Source organism: Chelmon rostratus, chromosome 16 (genome assembly GCF_017976325.1).
Source record: "Chelmon rostratus isolate fCheRos1 chromosome 16, fCheRos1.pri, whole genome shotgun sequence".
Taxonomy (NCBI): Eukaryota; Metazoa; Chordata; class Actinopteri; order Chaetodontiformes; family Chaetodontidae; genus Chelmon; species Chelmon rostratus.
Genome location: NC_055673.1, coordinates 15,057,045 through 15,077,278, shown reverse-complemented (window position 1 = coordinate 15,077,278; position 20,234 = coordinate 15,057,045). Strand labels below are relative to the sequence as shown.

The window sequence follows — 20,234 nt, the reverse complement described above, 5'->3', positions numbered from 1 at the left end:
GCGCCAGCAGCATCCGATAGCGTAGGACAGACCCCAGACCATGCCTGATCCTGGTGCTATGGTCCCGGCTTCGGGCTACTTATTGCAAAGTCATCACTAGCAGGAACAAGAGGACCCAGTGACACGACAGGTGATGGAGAGTGAGCCTGTGAAGATGTCTTTGAATTTTTGTTCTGAAAATCTGACCTTTCTGTCAGTATTTGTCCTTGCGTTCAAAAATCAGTGCTTGATTCAGTCAACCGATAATGTTGAGGGCCAGTCTGGGCCAAAAATGACGATGTTTTGCCCCAGTCCACCCCTGCAAAAGATTCACTAGTTTTAGCATCTCAAATGTTTGCTCATCATCTTATATTTTATTTTAACTGAGTGCTTTTGTGTTTTGGGACCAGAAAACACAAGCAAGGTAAAGGCACCAAGGTAAGGGACTGAACAGTCAGTCCTTATGCAAATTTGGCTCCTGCACCTTTCAAGTGAATGAATGGGAGCTTGACCAAAGAGCTGTGGCCTTTAAAAACAGCATCTGCAGACAACAACTTTCAAATACTCCCCAGCCAAGTGAAAAAATAAAGACCCTTAATTTGAATGGTTCAGTAAACTCCAAGAGCTGGGTAATTCTGTAATCACCATCATGAAGGAAGCCTCCAGCTGGGGGAGTTGAAAAGTGATCTCTTAGCTGAAGTGTCTCAATCTATCGTGATTGACTGCTCACTCCTCTCCAATCCATAGAGATTTATGGCCAAGTCGAGTGGACTGGCTGCCAGGCAATTACTGTCAAGTAGATCCTATTGCACCTCTTTGTCACTCTAATACTAGAAATTTGGTTCTCATTAGATGAATGTCAAATGGAATTAAGGCCTTCATTTATTTTGTGCAACACCACCCAGCACCTCTCAAGTCTATCTCTGGCAACTTCTTCTCCCGTAGCTGCTGGTTCGCTCACCTGCTTTGGCTCGACAAAACACGCTGAGACACAAGAAGAAAAGAGCTTGGAATATTTGAGGGAGAAATAGAAGAAGAATCAAAGGATTTGCATTGAAAGTGCGTAATTCTGCTCGTTGCCATGTTCGTCACACTGGGGGACAGGAAGCAGGAGTTACCGTATCCTCGACTGTCTCCTCATCACAGCTGAGGAGCATGACCTGCAGCTGGGCCTATCAATGACAGCATGTGCGTGTGCTCCACTGAAGCGCCAACAAAACGTCAATACTTGCGGTATCCTGAAAACCACAGCATAAACAGTCTCGCCATGGAGCTTAATTATGATCCATAATCCCTGTCAAATGGCAATCCCCTCCGGTCCGTTGCACCATTCACAGAGAGTGACAGCAGGCCACAACAAAGACACCAGTCTGGACAGTGATGTCCTCTCGTGAGACGCGCAGAACTAATGACTGGCTTCAGTGTGCAGTGTGAAGGAAAATGTAGTGTGTGTGTGTGTGTGTGTGTGTGTGTGTGTGTGTGACATTAGTCAGTGCCTCTCGTGAGAGGCAGCGCGCCAGTGTGTGTGTGTGTGTGTGTGTGTGTGTGTTGGCTGTGCCAAGCCAGTGTAGCGAACCGCATCCACAACACATGCTTAGGGATTATCTCTCTGCTACTGGGAGACAGACAGGAAGAGAGTGTGAACAGTGTTAAATGTAGTAGGACTACAAACCTGCACGTGTGTTCATTTGTTTAAGATTGCGTTCTCTTGGTATGTATGTGTTTTCTTCTCGATGTGTGTGTATTTGTGTACATCTCTGCAAGCCCCCATCACTGCCAGATTACTGGTGCCAACACAGAAATTACCCGTCTTCTCATTCCTGTTTCAGTGCCAGGCCTGAAAAAGCCCCAATACCACTATGCTCTGAAGCAGAGTACCCAGAAGGAAACGTACCGCATAAATACACACACGCACACACATAAACATCTAATCAGCTCATCACACAATTGTGGGTTGACTTCAGAAAGACTGAAATCAGGGAAAAAAAAAAAGGAAATCAAACATTATTTCCAGCCGTGTGATCTTATCTTCATGCCTCGGCTGATGGTAAACACTGAAATAAATACACACAGAAACACATCGTCGTATATTCAGTCAGAAGCACCGAAACACTGGTAGAAACGACACAAGCAGTTGTTTGTGCTGAGAGTCCACAGGCATGTAATCATTGGCACACTGCCGCTAAAGAGGAGGAGGCGATAGGAGAAACAGATAAAATGGAAGACTGAGAGGGAGAGAGGGAAAGAGTTGGAAAAACAAGTGAGAAAAAAATAGGCTGATTGAAAGAGTAAATAGTGGTGGTTCGAGTACTGAGGGGAGAAAAGAGATGGTGAAGCAGAGGTGGCCTTGCAATTGCTTGCCTGTGGCAGCTTGATTCAAAACGTTGCCTGCAGCAACGGCTCTCAACAGCTGTCACAGCTGAACTTTCTGGCAGTGACAATATGGCCGCGGACAAGGTTCATGGCATTATTCTGATATGGCACTGTCATCTAACCTGCCCCGAGCAATATCACCAGAGGATTAGAATTTTTTCAAGGGGGGATTATAAGCAAATCATTATTTTACGTGACGGCTGATTCCTTTCAAGTAAAACAATTCAGTTCGGAGCTTCACATTCGGATAAAGACCGGTGCTGATGACAGCACATGTGATTATACATTATGTAACAAGTGTTTCGTGGAAAACGTTGAAGGCAATTACGTCCCTGCCACTCAGAAGTTTCTCCCTAACCTCACAACCTTCCAAACACTCGCAATGAAATATTCAAAGTCAGAAGTGAGCGAACTCGAAATGAAAACTGTCAAACCCAGACGAGCGGCGGGGGTTTCGGAGAGGTAATCAAGAATAACGGAGGCAGAGAAACAGAGCGTAAACGGGGGGGATGATCTTTTCCTTTTTCCCCGTGGAGCTCCCAATTTAAGCTGCAGCCACTCGGTACCTGAGACTAGATGAGATGGAATCTCGCCGCCGTTCATGTGGGACTTGGAGTCATTACCAGCACATTGGTTTTGGGATCAAACAGTTGCGACGGCAAATCAGGGGAACAAAACCACAAGGATTCGGCGGCTCAATTGAAATGCAGCGTGCAATTAACTTTATAATCTGTTTACAAATGAGGTCTACCCTGCTGCAATCTCTGGAGTGCGTGGGTGTGTGTATTTGTATGCAGGTCGGGGGAGTGCGTTTGTGTACTCGACATGAATGCACATTCTCACTTTGGAGGGAAGTCACCTTTATTAAAAAAAAAAGGGACTTGTGATCTGTATGCCCCCACATCTACTACAACCTTGGAAACTGCATATATATTATTGTAAATGACATAAAATTTACAGTTATACACACTCAATGTATTAACACTTTTAATGGACGAGTGTGTGTTGGTTAGATGTAGCATGTGTGCACTTCTTGATATGAAACACAGAAGAGCAGAAAGAGAGCGAAACAGAGAGGGAAAAAAAACAGGGAGCGCTGTGTTAGTTTGGAAAATAGGGCATATTTCTAACATTGAATGATTTATCGTGATGAGCTAAAACAGTTTTGCATATGAGAAAGGGCAGACTAAAAGCATTTGCCAATACATTAGAGACAGGATGACTGTAGTTACAAAGCCAGAGTCTGAGGACACAGACTGTGACGGCCTCAAAGCGATATGATTATGCTCATCAGAAATACTGTGTGTGTGTCTGTGTGTGTGTGAGAGAGAGAGAGAGAGAGAGACAGCATGCACATGTTAAAGGTTTCACAAAAACCCAAACACGTCTCAGTGCAACTCACTTCCGCTGTCTCCAGACAGTCCGTCCATATGTCCGTCTGTGCCCATTTGATCAGTTGAACAGTTCAGAGGAAATAAACACGTTCTCTGCAGAGGGCAGCTGAGCTCCGAGCTCGTCTGACATTTGAAAACAGCTCTTGAAAAATTACTGGGGTGTAAATAGTTGCTATAGTGCCCCCTGAGGGAAGAAAAAGTGCTGCTGTATCACACTGTTTAATACAACGTAATGCAATCGTTTGTTATTCTTTTCTGGGTTTCTTGACTGTTATCTGCTTCCTCCCCCCGCCTTACTGCTTTGCTTTAGTTTTGTCCTTCTCCACAGTCCGACCCATAATTATGTGATTATATCTGCATGCAAAGGCGATGATTCACTGCATTCGCCTTAATTCACATTCTGATGGGATGTACATTGATGTTGAGACTGGTGGCTGTCATTGGCGCTGACGGTCAGCTGACAGCCTGATACAGTCCAAATCAGTGATCAAGTTACTGCCGCCTCTTTTCTTTGAGTTGCAGGCACGTTTCAGTCCCAAAAAGGAAAACAGAAAATGGCACATTTAATAGTCGCGGTTGGTCTGTGGTGTTACGTGAGTGTACAGACGAAATTAGAAAGGATATTTGAGAGAGACAGACGGAAGGCCCCACAGATTCTCAGAAAATGAAAAATGGAATGACGTTATTCAGGATGGCACCATGGGAAAAGAATACATTTTCTTTTTCATTTTCACAGCTGATGGAGTATTGTGAGTCACAATTTGTGACATATGATAAAAATCTAATTTAAGTATGCATAAGCAATATCGGCCTCTTTATTTTTCCAATCCAGCAGCTCTGGGCTTTATATTTGTCTGAAATAAAGGCCCAGCTAATTTCTGCTTTCTACAGCTTCAGAACTAGACACTTCCGCATAATAACGTGGGCAACAGACATATGCAAATTACATTTTTAAATGAATAAAAGTTGAGTATCCACATTTAAATTCAAAGCAGAATCACTAAAATATGAGTTCAGTGAGCCAGTCACTCACACTTCCACCATAATTAGACTCAAGGGACACAACTCATTGTTTTGTCCTCACTAAACAAGCCAAAACATCAACAGAATTTCCTATTTGCCCGCAGGGGAGCAAAACCTCAGTGGCATTGCAGATTAGGGCCACATTAAAGTCCAAGTGTGGCTTCTTTGAGCACAAGCCAAAATGTCTGTCTGATACGGAGACAAATGAAAGGCAGAAGCGAGAGATGACACTTGGATCATCGTGTAACGGAGCGCACAGACATACACTATCAGACAAAAGTGTAGAGTGTGGACTGCACCAGGCTAATTGTCACTGTGTAGTATTACAGAGGGGAGTAGTGATTGAGGCTAATGGAATAACACACACATCCACCCCGGTGTGGCCACTTAAAAAGAGGGAGGTGTGTGTGCATGTGAGTGACCACTGGCCAGATAATGATGACCCATAATGCATTTTGTGGCGACGCGGGCTGTGGGCACACATCAGGTCGGGATGGATAGAGGATAGTGGATGGGCAAAAAATACATAAAGAGGAGAGGCACATAAGGATGGGGGGGTGGAGTGAGGAGAGCATGTTTGTGTCAGGGGATGAGACAGGCGACGAGGTAACGAGCGGTGGCTAAAGAGAAAGAAAAAGTGAGAGTGGAAGAGAAAGTGAGACGAAGAGCAGAGGAGGAGAGAAGCAGTCTTACCATGTCAATGAGACTCTCCTGGATCCGGTTCAGTGTGGTTCTCAGTCTGCTGCTGATAAGGCCCAGGCCCGATGACTCATACTGTAGAATACACACATACATACACACAGTTAAGAGTCCGCACCAACATTTTCCTCTGCAAGAACACACACTTCAGCAGAGTGTGAAAGCACACACACACATGCGCACACACAGCAGCATCTGCTCCCATCTCACGTACCCGGAGACGAGAGAATCTATACCTCCAGTAAGTCGACTCTAAATCTGAAAATCTAAAAAAAGGAGGAGGAACTGGGAGGAACAGACATCAAAAATCAGACAATCACACCGGCTACAGCAGATGACAGACGAGAGGTAAAAGAGAAGGGTGGAGAGCGTGAAAGCACAGCAAACATCCAAACGCTTCTGAAATCGCTTTCAGATGTGCTTGATGTCACTCGAGGGAGCAAGTCACCCACACCATGAGGGCTTCAAATCAGCCACACAACAAGCGCTGACTAGTGTCTTGGACTCACAAGGTGGGGACAACCTTGCGTGTTAGACTTGATACTTCAGGAGATCTACTCTTACCAAGCAGGCAGGGCCCACCACCCTGGCAGCGCCCGCCTCTCTGCCACCACGAGCTGGCAAAGACGGGCTTGGGACTGGCTATGGATGACGAACGGACAGCAGAGGGGAAAAACAAGAAGCAAAATTGAAAAACAAAAGCACAACATAAAGAAAGAAGCAAGCAAACAAACATAATTATGGTTAATGGAGGTAATAGGTGGAATTACTCTGCTGCATACATTTAAATGGTCTTGAATAAAAAATTCTGACTAATCAGAAACTGCAGATAAGCCAGGAAAGGTAAGGAAATATCCAATTATTGCTGAAGCTTATTAAAAGGATGCATTCCAGCTTCTTACTTTGTGACCACACATCAACTTGCAACTCACTGGAAGTAAAACACACTTCCAGTTCAACAATGTCCCTTTTACATCTCTCAGATGGGATCCAAAGCCCGGTGATGTTTGAGAATTAAGTGTCACTGGTGCGTCTGTCCTTATTGTCTGCGTTTTAGAGGCTCAAACAGCACAGAGTTCAAAGCTTCTCCATCGTCAGCTTCAAACATGTTTTAAAGCTTTCAACTTCGGTTGCCTATTTTTAGAAGCTTCCAAATTAGCTCTTGAAACCTTTGATATAAATGGGGCCTCACTCATCCCAATGCATCTTACACAGAGTGGGTACAAAACAAAAGAAAAGGAAACAATACAAAAGCTGTTTTAATCACAATACTACAGGTGACATGTAGTCCACTTACTGAGCACTGTACAGGCGTGCACATGGTAAAATGCTCAACAATAGCAAATTAGCATATTAAAAGGGGAATCCCACTGATTTTGCACACAAATTTGAGTTTACTCATCACAATTAGAACTGAACAGCCTGTGAAAACAGTTGTATGATGTCTTCTGTGTCTCTGAAGGGACATTTCCAAGTTCTGAATTAAAAACCCTGCTGATGTAACCAGGGTTAACCTGCTGATGTAACCAGGGTTATCCTGCTGTGGGATTAAAAGGGAAAACTGTTAAAAGGAGGCATCAAAAACTTGAGATGTGGGTTTTGAAATAGGTCTGCATGTTGGAGGCACCAAGAGTCTAATAAAAGATGCGACTGAACTGCATTCCAAGAAATGTCGGATCAAACGTTTTTGGCCCATTTTGACTCATAGTACAAACTTAAAGTTGGAATATCTCCTCATTTTTAAAAATGTGTGCCAGTGACGACCCACTATCTTGGATTATAGTCTGATTCAGCCTGCTTCACTATTATCTGAAAGATGGAAAGAAAGTGCCAGAGTTTGTTTGTAGAGAGACACTTTCCTGATCTGTCCTCTCTCTCTGTGCAGCTCTGTCTCACATCTTTCCTATTTCTTTGCTTTGGTAGCCAGCCTCTCTCCTTCCTTCTTTCTGTCATCACACTGCAGGGACAGATTGACACAGCACATAGTCTTCAATCTTTATCTTCTCTCTGTCTTACTCTCTTTTTTATTTCTAAATCCTCCTTCTGTCTCAGAATAGACACTCGAGTGAAGCGTCCAGGTTATTCCCATGGGGCACAGCTTTCCATACTTTTGAAACACTAGCCACTTTTCCAAAAAAAATCAAAACTGTTTGTAAATCTGCCTCTCTCAGCCCCAGCCGCAGAAAAGCCTGGTTATTAATGGGGATGGACAATCTGTGAGCACAGCACATAATGCATCTTTAGCATATGCGTGACAGAGTCAATAGTGCAGCTTGGCTTTACAGGGCCAATATACACAGATAATGGGGTATTTACCCTTTTGAATATTAATGTCACCCATTACTCTCCAAGTGAAGAAGTCAAGAAGCTCCATCTGGATTGAGGCAGAATAAAGGGAGCAGAGCCTAGGTCAAAATACCAGCATATGTGCATCGCAATTTCCATAAGCTTTTTAAAGATTCATAGGCACATTAGCATTTTCCTGTAGGTGCCTCTTTGCGTGAGACTAATCGTGAAATGGGTGGGTTCATGAAATTACACTTAATGACGACAAGTAGAAAAAGAGAAAGTGGGAGTTTAAGAGAGATGCAGGCAGACAGATTAGGAGTGGCATGGGAGTAATTCGAGGAAAACAGCAGAGGGGATGAAAGACAAGCGATGCTATGTGAAAGGAGCAGAATGTGTAAGATCAAGGATAGCGTATAGCACAAAAGAAGAGCAGGCTTGACTGAGACAAAATGACAAATAGTATCTGTGTATAAAGAAGGACCAGAGCTTTAGATGCAGTAGACAGCGATGTAAAGATAGAGAGATATGATTAAAGGCATGAAGACAGAGAATGGGACAGAAACACACTCACGTACTGTACACGGACCCACAGTGGACCGCTTTTTCAAGCTGACAACTCACAACCAGTGTGTCACCTCTCCCTCTCCCATTACAGACACACACATGCGCACACACAAACACAAACACGCCAATAATGTGTACTGAAGCGGCCCCCGCGGAGCGTTCAACCTCTTTATCTCTTCCACCTCGACGGGACAGAAGTCATTTTGTTGCTATCATTACCACTTCCCTGAGGGTGATACAGACACAAATGCTGTTTTCTTTCTTTGTGAGGCAGAGTATAAATGACATGATGGTCTTTAGATGGAGTGGGGGAGATGGGGCTCGCAGGCTGTAACCCATCGTTCAACTGAAATCTTCACTGAGAAAGACAGAAATATGCAAAGATGGAAGCTGTGCTTACTCCCCGTCTCACTGTGTGTCCTCTAATAATCATAAATAACTCAGAATTCAACCTTTAGAAATAAATCAAGCCAATTCTGTCAACGCTCCAGAAGAAATATTATGTAGCTGCAGCACTGCAGTGGAAAAGAGAAACAAAACTCCTGATTACTCTTGGGGTAGAGCTAACTCACTTCTTTATTTTTAGTAGTAACGTAAGGGATGACATCACACCTGCACGGTATGATGCAAAGCAAAACAGCTGTCCCTACTGTTCTTCTTTTCTTTTAAATATGTTTGTGGAGCTTTTTTGACAAATGACAGCAAAGAGATGCCAGGAAATGATGGGGGGAGAGAGATGGGGAATGACATGAGGATCGGGGATGTTATGATTCATTGTTGGCGCTGTGAACCTTGAGGCCACCAAATTGTGCCCCAACTGTTTCTTATGTAAGACCACACACATCCTCCTGACGCTCATAGATACATCAGGATACGCCACTATTTCAAGGTTAAAAACTAAGGTGAAAAGCGTAATTTTTCAGGACGGTGACAGTGAAGACGGTTATATATGTAAAAACCGACATTGACATTAGACACGACAGAAATACCAAAACTAGATTTAATCACAAGGTTTTGCTGCATATCTGACTTTAAAAGAGTGACTAAACCCAGTCAAATAAGCCTGATTATGATCATGCCCTTCCAGCTGGAAGTGACAACACCCTGTGCTGCAGGTGTGCACAGCTAGCTGTGGTCACATGCAAGACACCTTTCAGGCCAAAGAGGCCAGTGCAGCCATGTTTTCCTCCTTCCAACGCCAGTGTGTTGAACATACTATACATATGTGATGTATGTAATCTGTGCTTTACGTATTGCTCTTCAGCAAAAATTGTGTAATCAAAAAGTAGCAAAGCGATAAAAAAAACAACGTACCATGTCATTGCGTCCAAAGAAGGTGTAGACAGCGTACAGGTAATAGTCGAAGAGCTGCGACACACAGTGGATGACATCGAAGGCGATCGGCTTCAGAATGTTCATCATCTGCATGTACTTCCCTGTGTAGACACAAAATAAACAATTACGTGGAAGTTTGGTGGACAAGCTTTATGTGTTCCTGGGTGCATACCAGGGTTTGACATAGAGGAGGGACACCAATATTTGGTTTAATTATAGGCCTAAGTTTGTTTGTTATTTTAGCCCAGTACAATGAATTAAAAGGTGATGTTCTTAAGCATGTCTTGTAGGAAATAGAAGTTTAACTACAGTAACTTAATTAAGGTGGAACTACATGTTATTGGGGAGAACATCAGTAGGAACACACTGCATTTGCATACACTTGAGGGCAAAGATTTAATTTAGCAGCGAGGTAATAAAAGCAATGGGTACAGAAGTATAGAGGTGTAACAAGGTTACCACTGACTCAGAACTGATGAATGGAGAAAAAAAAGAAGAAACAAACTCAATCAATCTAGCTGGCATCACCACTGAGACTGCACTATTTCTTTCTCACTCTCATTTTTCACGCCCTCTCTGTTGAATTCTGCGCCAAGAACTCAGGGAGCAATCTAACTCCATCAAAGAGCTGCAGACAAAATAAAAAGAAACAATGATTCTATTCGGTCCTGTATGTGCAGGAAAGTTTTAAAGTATGAACACAAAAGGGACAAACAGTTTAAATAAAAACACGTGGTGGGAAGTTGGAGTGTTAGAAATGTGACTGCTGATCTGTATCAGCTATAGAGTTATTAGATGAATATATATCCTGTGGCAAAGGATTTATTGAGCCATACAACCCACAAAGGAGAGATTTCTGCCTCGTCTGATTCCTTTTTACACATGAAAATCACATCACGAGGGTCACATCGCCAAAGGGCACACTTTGCCAGGGGAGGGCAACAGTGTCTTCACAGCCACGTCAAAGAGACACGCGAGCACCTCTTGGGAAATTAAAGGTCAGAGCTCAGGGCCAGGGCTAACCATTATTAGTGCGGCTCAGTCACACAGGTAGCAGCAGACTCGGAGTGTGCTGAGCTGCTGGCCTCATCTGTGAATAAATGGAAATCTCAGCAGGGTAAAGAGGACACCCGCTGTGGCGGCTCTCAGTGGTAAGTGGTAGAGGTGTGTGTGTGTGTGTGCATGTGCAGGACTCACCGACAAGCCGGATGACGTTGAGGGTGGTATTGGTGAGGATTGGGGCGTTGGTCTTATTTAGGTTGTAGTCTGACTTTTTCTTGCTTCTTATGGTCTCCCGGGACACACTGATGAGTGCAGGAGGTGAGGTGACGGAGACAGAGGGGCAGAGTCATGAGAAAAAGGAGAGACTGAGTAATATATGTTAACATCACTAATCCTCAGCAATGATTTGCCAGGTTAAAAACCTTAGTGTGGGTCAGAGGCTTGTAATTGATCCATCAGAACCCATTGCACAATGCAGGAGACACAGAAGGACCCCGGTGATGGAGTCTCTGAACTGGCGATCCTGGAGCACCAGACCCCTGACTCTGATCATTGAGCCATATTAGCCAGCAATCATTACATGGGCCTTCTAATTTCTGGATGTGACCATGCGCCCCATTCAATAATTAACCATTAGTGCTTCCTGCTTATAAGAATGGCAAATTAGCATTTTAGTGACTACAGGCTAATGTCGGGTTAATACACATGGGAAGCAGGAAATCGAATGTGGTGAAAGTTAAAGCAAAAATATCAGGCATGTCAGACCTGTGAAATAATGGGACTCAACACTGAGCGCAACCATCACGATACCATTAATAAGTCAATGAAGAATATGTGACAGGAAATGATCATTATGAAAATGCATCTGTAATGAGGAGCTCCTGAATAAGTAATATTATTGTGTTGTTTCCCGTGAAAATCTGGCGTAACACACATAAATGCACAACCCTAGGTTCTCAATAATATAGTCTCGTACATACGCACGCAGTCCGTTTACCAACAAAAACATTATTAACTGAATCAGGAGTGTAAGAAAATTCAAAACTCCATTATGCTGCTTCAAAAGCATCCAAATGTATGTGGTTATTCATGATGCACACTGCATCTGTTTGAGAGGAAGACATCAATAATTACAGCCGCAGCATGCTGAGATGGTAACTGCATCAATTAGAAGAAAACCCTGATAATACAATAAACAAGATACAAAACTTTGCTCAAGTGCATTCAAATTTCTCTTTCAAATGAAAATGAGTCCTTTTACACAAGGGGCAGAGAAGCGCATGATTGCCTCTGCCTTTATTAAACAGCGACTAATCTTTGAATAGTCACCAATCACGTAGGCGGAGGTGGGGAAAAAAGAGAATTTTTCATGGATAGAGAAAAGCTTTACACAAGCTTTCTGCTTACTTAGCGGGGTTCGGCAGAAGTGTACTGAAATTATCATTGCTAAATGCATAAAAAGTGGCATAATGCATGACTTCACATCCTTTTAGAACCTCCTTCGAAAAAAGATTCAAGGACATGTTATATTTTGTAGCTGTGATTAACATGAGTTCCTTCTTTTTATGTTCACTTAGTTTCATACATTTTAAGTAGCAAGGAGTAGAAAGGACGGACATTTCGATATAGCTGTACGCCTTCAGGGTGGTCTACAACAATTTGACTTGGAACTGACCTCTTGAGGGGGGCATCGCCCGTCTGCTCATCAACGTAGTCCTGCTTGAGCTCCTCGGGGACGTCGCTGTCGCTGTCGTAATCTTGATACACGCTCTTCTCCAGCTCGTCTGACTCATACTTCAGAAACAGAGAAGAGGGAGATCAGACGGAAGTCACGGGGGATGATGGTCAAAGGGCCGGTGCAAAGAAGAGATAGGGCGCAGATGAAGGGAGCAAAAGTGATGTGGAAGGCAAGTGTGGAAAAAAGCGTGTCACTCTTGTTGATGGGATACAACACTTCAATGAAACGTGCATGAAGGTTTTAAAATAACAGGAAATATGAAACTGGCTGCTGAAAAAGACAACAGTGTAAAACCAATTTGCCTTAAAAGGGCTGTGATTAAATTATCTAACATTTAATTGAAAAGAAAGTGTAACGTCCTCATCTTTTTCTCCCAGATGGTCAAAGGAGGAAAAGCAGAGTTCGGTTAAAGCTCCCATGGAAGACAATATTTCCTTTGTCCTTAACTGCAAGCTCAGGCAACACAACAGCCATACAGAGGAGGATTACAAGCTCAAGAGCAAGCCAAGCTTGGGCTCCTGTGAGCCTAATATGCTAGATAATGCAATATTGCTTTTGATGTTGAGCCTGAAAGGAAAATATATCAATATATATATAAAAAAAGCAAGGGGGTGATGTCTCAGGGCACCTGTGTAATCTCTATTCTCCATTCTTCAGGAGAAATACTGTTCCGTTCAACAAATAAGCCCTGAAGGAACAACTAACTGATTTCAGGCTTTATACTAGGTATATAACATGCACAGCACTAGGCAATATTATGTGGATCACTGTATCTTTGGTATAGATATCTGGTTGAACCCTAAAGAAGCCTTGAAAGAGATAAGGTTTGTTTTCTTCTCTCCGTCTTCTGGTGGCACTACACTTCAGTCTGCTATCAGAGCTGAGACTTGCTATTTCAGACTTACTGATTTTTATGCACAGAAGGTACTATTTCACATTTCAAGCTACTTCTGATAGCAGCGCCGCTCAGCAAGTAACTCACCTGTCCAGCTAGCGGCGACCCAGCTGCACAGCAGCAGTGTTACTAACTAAGACCAAACAGGCACAGTTGTTTGTGCTCCACTAAATCTACTGAAGCAATTCCTATGCATCCATGAGGTGTGCGTGGTAAAGACTTGAGACCTTTAAGGAACAAGAGGACGTCAGACTAGCGTAGCTGCTAACAGCACCATGGTAACACACAGACTGTAGGATTCTCCTGTAACTTCTTCACCACACAGTAGCAGCCACCGTTTGGCTGTTGTTTAATATAATGGCACATGCAACCATTATGTTTTTACAAGACACAGTTGCGCAGAGCATTTCAGTCCAGTCCAACAGGCTCCAAAAGACAGAGATTAATGACTTCTCTTCTCTGTCAATTATGTATGGTGCTAAAGTGCCAGGTCGAGTAGTTTTACTGGACAACATAGACTGCCAGCAAAAGTGAATGATAGTAAAACATCTCTTTTAAGGTGAAGTGCTGCCTATTTATATTTCAGAGATAATACAGAGTAGAAAATGTGCATTCTAAGAAATAAAAAGGATTCCAGTGTTGGAGGGCTGGATAGTGATTACTGCACTAAAAAAAAAGCATACCAGGGAGTATTGCTTTGCTGAGAAAAATGACTAAATCCTGATGGATGAGGGCCTAAAAATCCATAGAAAAATGACTACACGACAAAGATGCTTCATTATTACATACTGCTCTACTCTTAAGTTTATTATTTGTCCTGCCGTTGGATCTACCCGCGGGTTTCATTTGCTATTTATTTGTATTTGCAGCTTATATTGCACTTCAGACTATGAATCAAAGTGTTGCCATAATCATGGCAGGTTCAGTGCTGCTGGCTCCACTCCGTTAATAAAAGTTTGTTATGGCCCTGGTGGTGACAACTTGAGGGCTGCTGTAAACCACTTAAAGACCCACAGTGATTATGTGCCAATTAATCAACTTGTCTCTTTATTAACTGACACACCTCAACAGGTAGTCTTGTTAATTAGACATATTTATGTAAGTGGGTGACTTGACTGAAGCAGTTATGATCTGCACACAGCCCACATAAGGAAAGACAATACAGCATATATGATAAGGCAACAGTAAATGAGCAAATACAGCTCAATTCACATGGGACGAGTATTACTGGGGCCTCATGTGATTTAGAAATTAACCCCCATATCTGTGTTTCGTGTGGCAGAATAAGCAAAGTCTGTATTTAAGTCAAATTTACTGACATTATCCCCCAGATATGATGTGAAGGCTCTGCATAACATCAACATTTCAGAAGCCGCGTGTTTGTTCTTCAGCAGCTACATTAATAATATAGTTTAGAGTTGTTTTGCTCTTTTTCTGCATGTGCTACAAAAGCATAAATACACATTTGCAGCTCATTAAGATCAAGTAACAGATGCTTTGTGGCTGTACTTGAATATGACCAGCTTTTGCTGTCTGTCGTCACTAATTTCAAAAGTCAGTAGAGCCGATCTCGCAGCACAGCTGTTGACTGCTGTTCAACATATGAGCCGTGATAACATTTCATAGTCAGTTGTCTGACAACAGGAAACAGATGTTGAAAAACAAAGTCCAAACCACTGAGATGCCAATTCAGGACTAATATTATCACATGTGTTTGGAAAAATATGGTAGGTAAATTGTGGTGAAATTTTTTACTTTACAATTTATGGACATGGCAGATTTGCATGGGATGAAGATCACAGAAGACGCCTGCAATTATTACAAATAACAAGATGTCCCAGGGTAACACTCATTCTGAGCAAATAGGGTTTACCACCGTGTTACATGTAGAAATATAATTACTTTTGCAGGCTTTTGCAACACACATTCCACACAAATACAAGCAACTCCAAAATTATTAAGAAGCCTTCAATTGGAAACATTTTTGCATCTGCCTTGCCACTCACCCCGTTAGATGCCAGCACATCCTCTGTCTCCTCCTCTCTGTGCTCAGCGTGCATTTCAAAGGGGTTTCCCTCCTGAAGGTACAGCTGGAACAGAGACAGCTCCTCCTGAACCGGGCTGGCTGAGGACACGGCCTGTCTGCTTGGGGAAACGGACGGGGAACGACACTGGCCCATGAACTTAAACTCCTGGATTGGAGAGGAAGGGACAGATACACACAGGAGGTGGATGTAGGATAATGTTTGGTTAAGTGAGCAGATGAGGCACACAGGAAAAGAAAATGAGTTTAAGAAACTTGAGCATTGTGTTACCAAGTTTGGTAGCAGCTAGTATGTTTGCAAATCACTATTATGATTTGGTAGAAATTAGTGGTAGAAAATGGAATACACAGAGTGGCCCTCTGTAAACAACACAACCTACAAGGTCAGGTGCATGTTTCCATGCATAGCTTGGCCTAAAAGCAAAAATACAAGCAAACTGCCTGCTTGCAAGGCTAAATGCTCGTCCTTGCATCATTTTACTGTTTGTTCCCTTTCAAGTCATTGACCTTCAACAATGGGCTCTTGTGTAGGTGTATCAAACCTTCCTGGATAATTCGTTTGCTGGGAAACACTCAAATGGTTCCTATGTATGCAAAGTTTGAGAAGAACTTTAGAGCCAAAATAGCTGCGTGTGCCAAAGAAATGCAGGAAAACAGACTCAACAACCAAAACAACTCAGAACATAATCAACCAAATATGAACAATGTTAGAGTAGACTAGAATAGAAGAAAATTTCAATGCTCCATTATCGCCACATTTTAACCCATTTTCAGTTCAGTTCAGTATTATAAATAGTATCTTATTATTTTAAAGACACGCCATTCCTTCTGAAAATGACCACAGTGCCTAAAAAGATGAAAGTCTGATAACAAATATATTACGGATACATATTTATGTAACTAGCACTAACATCTCAAATTTGACATAATTTCTGTGCCCAGTGGGGTTTAAAGGGCTCAAGCCACAAAAAAGCATTGTTTCAACAAAAGCAAGATTTTATCCTTTTTTCATATCTTTTTTCTTTTTCTTTTCTTTTTTTTTTTTTTTTTTACATCAGCCCGGCTTTAACGTACATTATCTCTTTACCATCCAGTGTTGTAAAAATACAAAATACTCATGGCAGTGGGTTTTTACGAATATTCTTTGGCATGTGTGTTTGTTCCAAACTGTGCCCAAGTATGACGGGAAAAACAAGATGGAAATGAAAAATCAGACTTTGAATTAGCTTCATTTATCTTTCTGACATCGCTTTCTTTCCATTTATCATTTCTGGTGAAGTGGTGAAGGTGGAGTGAGCAAAACATGTTGCATGCATAGCGATATTTTCTTTGAGCTGGTTTTTCTATAAATCCACGAGATAAATGCAGTACTTTGGTTTGGGTTTTGCATGAGCCACATTAGGCTCTGATGTTCATGTTGTTTTTTTAACTATTGCTCATGACTACGGGGAATAAAACCCTCCAACATACACGCCACATGGGACAACAGCCGTTTTATCTTCTTCTGTGTTAAATAATGTGCAATGAACTTTCCCGCTATTATGTTCACACGCAGGGTGACACACAAACGCACACCCACCGACCCATCCACCCACATGCACACACAATTCATTCAGCAGGATACCCTGTGTTTCATATCCGTATGCAAATTTCACAGTGGTGGGGTGTGCGATGACTGACAGCGTAGAATAAATGAATGCTGCTGTGCTTCCCTCTCTCGCCTCAGTGATATGATTCTTACTCACATGGAGCTGGGCGATGTTGAAGTTAGACTTGACCGGGCACAGTTCCCAAGTCTCATTTTCCAGAAACATCCTCAGCTCTTCCAGTCGTGCCCTGAGGGGTTGAGAAGAGAGAAAAGGGAACGGGCAATGGAGTTTAAAAATAAAAAAATATTAATAAAAAAAGCCAAGAAGAAGAGTGAAAAAGTTAAGATGAAGAAGTCAGCATCTGTCCATTACTGACCTCCTGCCATTCTGAATATTCAAGCAGCTTCTGTGTTCTGAGAGTCCTGATGAAACGTGCTGCACTGATGTGCAGTGAAAAAGGCAGACATGTTTGTGTGTGGTGTGAGTGTGACATGTTTCACAGCTTGAGACAGCCACCCTGGTGCTCACCCGCGACGTCAATAACAGACCTGAGCACTGCTGACTTCAAACACTGCGCTACCTCTTGTGACGTGTAACTGAGAGGTGAGAGAACATTACACAGCAGCGACAGACGGGGGAGGCCTTGTGGTACAGAAATAAAGAAGGTATATCAATTGAACTTTCTGACTTCAACATTGTACATTAGGCTCAATGAAAGTTATTCATTTCCATACAGTGATATTCCTCTAATGTTGTGCATTGAGAATTAAAAGGACATTAAAACTTTGAAAACATTTCAATCACTCAGAGTGAATGAGTACCGACGGCACAGCTCTTAGATATTTGTCATGTCGGAGCCCTGACAATGTCATTCTGTCCTTTGCACCCGCAGGCCAATAATACACCCACGCCGATGACTGAGTATGTTACTGCAGGCAGCTGACAGACAAAGTTCACTGATGGGTAATTTCTTTGGGAATGACACCCGGGTGGAAAATGAATCAAACCTAATGTAAAGATGATGCACACTGGAAGCCTCCTGGCCAACAGTATGGATGTGTGAGTAAGTGAGTGTGTGTGTGTGTGTGTATGTGCTGGGTAAGTGACTTCATTATGCTGTTCGGTGTCCACCCCCTCTTCTTCTCTCTCTGGCTCTGTCACCTCTTACTCTCCTTCAAAGTTTTGATTATAATCTCACAATGTGATCGACTCCATCTCTCATCACCTTTAACCTAAAGATGTACCCCATCAAGCTTCTGTGTCTCCCTTCTTTGCCAGTGTGTGTCACAGGGATGTAGCTTATAAGGATTCTAACATTTAATATCTTATCAATGACTCTCGATGGGCAATCACAACGCCAATCAATGCAAATCACCTCAGATGATGTGTCTGCATGAAAACATAAATATTCATGTGGTTGGCAGGGGGTTATGTAATCAAGAGGTAAACGTGCTTCCAGCTCAGTGAGTGTTACCATGTAATTACACATCTACTCCAAAGAGGGTGACGCTGTGAACAAAGCATGATCAAGGCAGCAGAGGGTTGTGAGCTTCTATGAAGTGATGATAATCTTCTGTCAAGGAATCGGTTTCATCTCCCATCACCGAAGCAAGGTTCTTTCAATGATATCGGGGACTCCTAAATGTAAACTGTTCACGCAGTGGATGAGCAGAAATTACGTCTAATTATCACGTGCTCCAGGCAATGATCCAGAAGCAGTGGAAACATCTTACCTGTGATAGTTTTTAAAGTAGTTGACACTCTGGCGTTTGATGGACTCCTGCAGAACCTCGGACTTGCTGCCACAGAACTCCTCGCCCACCTGCATCAGCCTGGAAGAGAGGGTTGGAAGAATGAGGGAACACATTACAACAGACACGACGATGAAGGAGGAAGAGAGGAAGAGAAGAAATAAGACAAAGGGATTTCGTGCTGCTGCAGTTATCTGATGGAGCGTGTAATGAGAAGACCTGGTAGTGGAAGGACATCAAGTGGACTCTTTCATGGCTGCCTAATGAACCTTTGAAGCCACCTCTTGCTTGATGAAGACTTCCTTTGAAGTGCACATGCGCACAAAGATGCAACCACTGCAAGTTAGGAGCACTAGGAGCTATTAAAATAATGATCAGGTTAGGTTTCCAGATTTCTAGCTGTAGGTGGTTAAGATGTTATTTTAAGGTTTTATTGCAAACATTATATAAATGTCAATATATTGTATGAGCTCAAAAATGCGAAATTAATTTTCCAAATTCGTCATACATATTATTTTACCATTTAATGAAGAGGTTAAATCTTTGGGGACACACGAAAACCAGCCCCTTTAGCATCAAGGCCTCTGGAGGAGGTATGCTGTGTGTGTTTGACTGACAGCTGAGCCGGCAGGGGCACAGAGACACGATGTAAACAGACTCGCTCTGGTAGCTGCAACTTGCCAGTCAATGTACTGTTAGGAGTGGTATCGAAGAAAAACACCACACAGGTCTGCTTCCAAAGTAAGTGATCTAAAATGACCTATTTTGTAATTTCAAAGGTAGCTGAGTAGGCAAACAGCTGTTTATCTCCAGTATGAACACAGATAACTGCAAAGCAAACAGTGCCTTCATTAGATCAACAAACACTACATGCAAATGTCTCCCTTTTGAGTATTGATTTGGGTAACAGGACCTAAAATTTACAGAGCAGATTAATGTGATGTCACAAGCAATATCCTGGATTCTTCTTACAAACGTGTCTCCCTCCACCCACGGACTTGTTCCTCCCCATTTCCTTCCTGTCCATTACTGCAAAATAACCTGGAGTATCACATTATTATAATCAGAGTGAATGTAATCAAAGTGTGGTATCTTAATGGCTTTGGACAGTTTAGTTTCAGTTTAATGTGCATGTAAACAAAGTCAGCAAGAACAGCGAGTGTGTGTGCTTGTGTGTCAGTGTGTTCACGTAATTTGAGTCAGTTAGTGAGTAAATGACTGAGCAAGTAAGTGTTGTGAGAAACAAGAGGGAAAAAATGTGGAAGCAGATCAAACTGAAAAGGAGAAAAAAGAAAGCACAAGAAGGAGAAAGGGAAAGCGACTGCAGAGATAATGAAGACCAATTAAAGGAGACAAGGATGAGCTGGCTGCTCTGGCCTCGCAGCGTACCTGCTGATGACATCCAGCACTACTATGAAATCGTCGTATTTGAAGTTAGACATGTCTGTCCCCAGGATGTAGGCCTTCACTTTCAGCTGGACATCCTGAAGAGAGAAGGGACAGGGTGATTCATGGGAGGGCAACTGATGATTGAGCAGCTCTAAGTTGAAGAGAAAACT

The 20,234-nt window shown here is 42.7% G+C and overlaps 1 protein-coding gene across 1 annotated transcript in view; it reads right to left on the bottom strand.

Moving 5' to 3' along the window:
- The window catches only part of vps50 (VPS50 EARP/GARPII complex subunit), a 96,168-nt gene that overhangs the window by 22,582 nt on the left and 53,352 nt on the right, over nucleotides 1–20,234 (bottom strand). The window contains exons 15-22 of the mRNA XM_041955491.1: nucleotides 20,065–20,159; nucleotides 18,658–18,756; nucleotides 17,081–17,171; nucleotides 15,298–15,483; nucleotides 12,334–12,452; nucleotides 10,854–10,960; nucleotides 9,636–9,757; nucleotides 5,463–5,543 (exon numbers count right to left, since the gene is read on the bottom strand). Of these exons, the coding sequence (XP_041811425.1) occupies nucleotides 5,463–5,543; nucleotides 9,636–9,757; nucleotides 10,854–10,960; nucleotides 12,334–12,452; nucleotides 15,298–15,483; nucleotides 17,081–17,171; nucleotides 18,658–18,756; nucleotides 20,065–20,159 (900 nt within the window). The remainder of the gene's footprint in view (nucleotides 1–5,462; nucleotides 5,544–9,635; nucleotides 9,758–10,853; nucleotides 10,961–12,333; nucleotides 12,453–15,297; nucleotides 15,484–17,080; nucleotides 17,172–18,657; nucleotides 18,757–20,064; nucleotides 20,160–20,234) is intronic.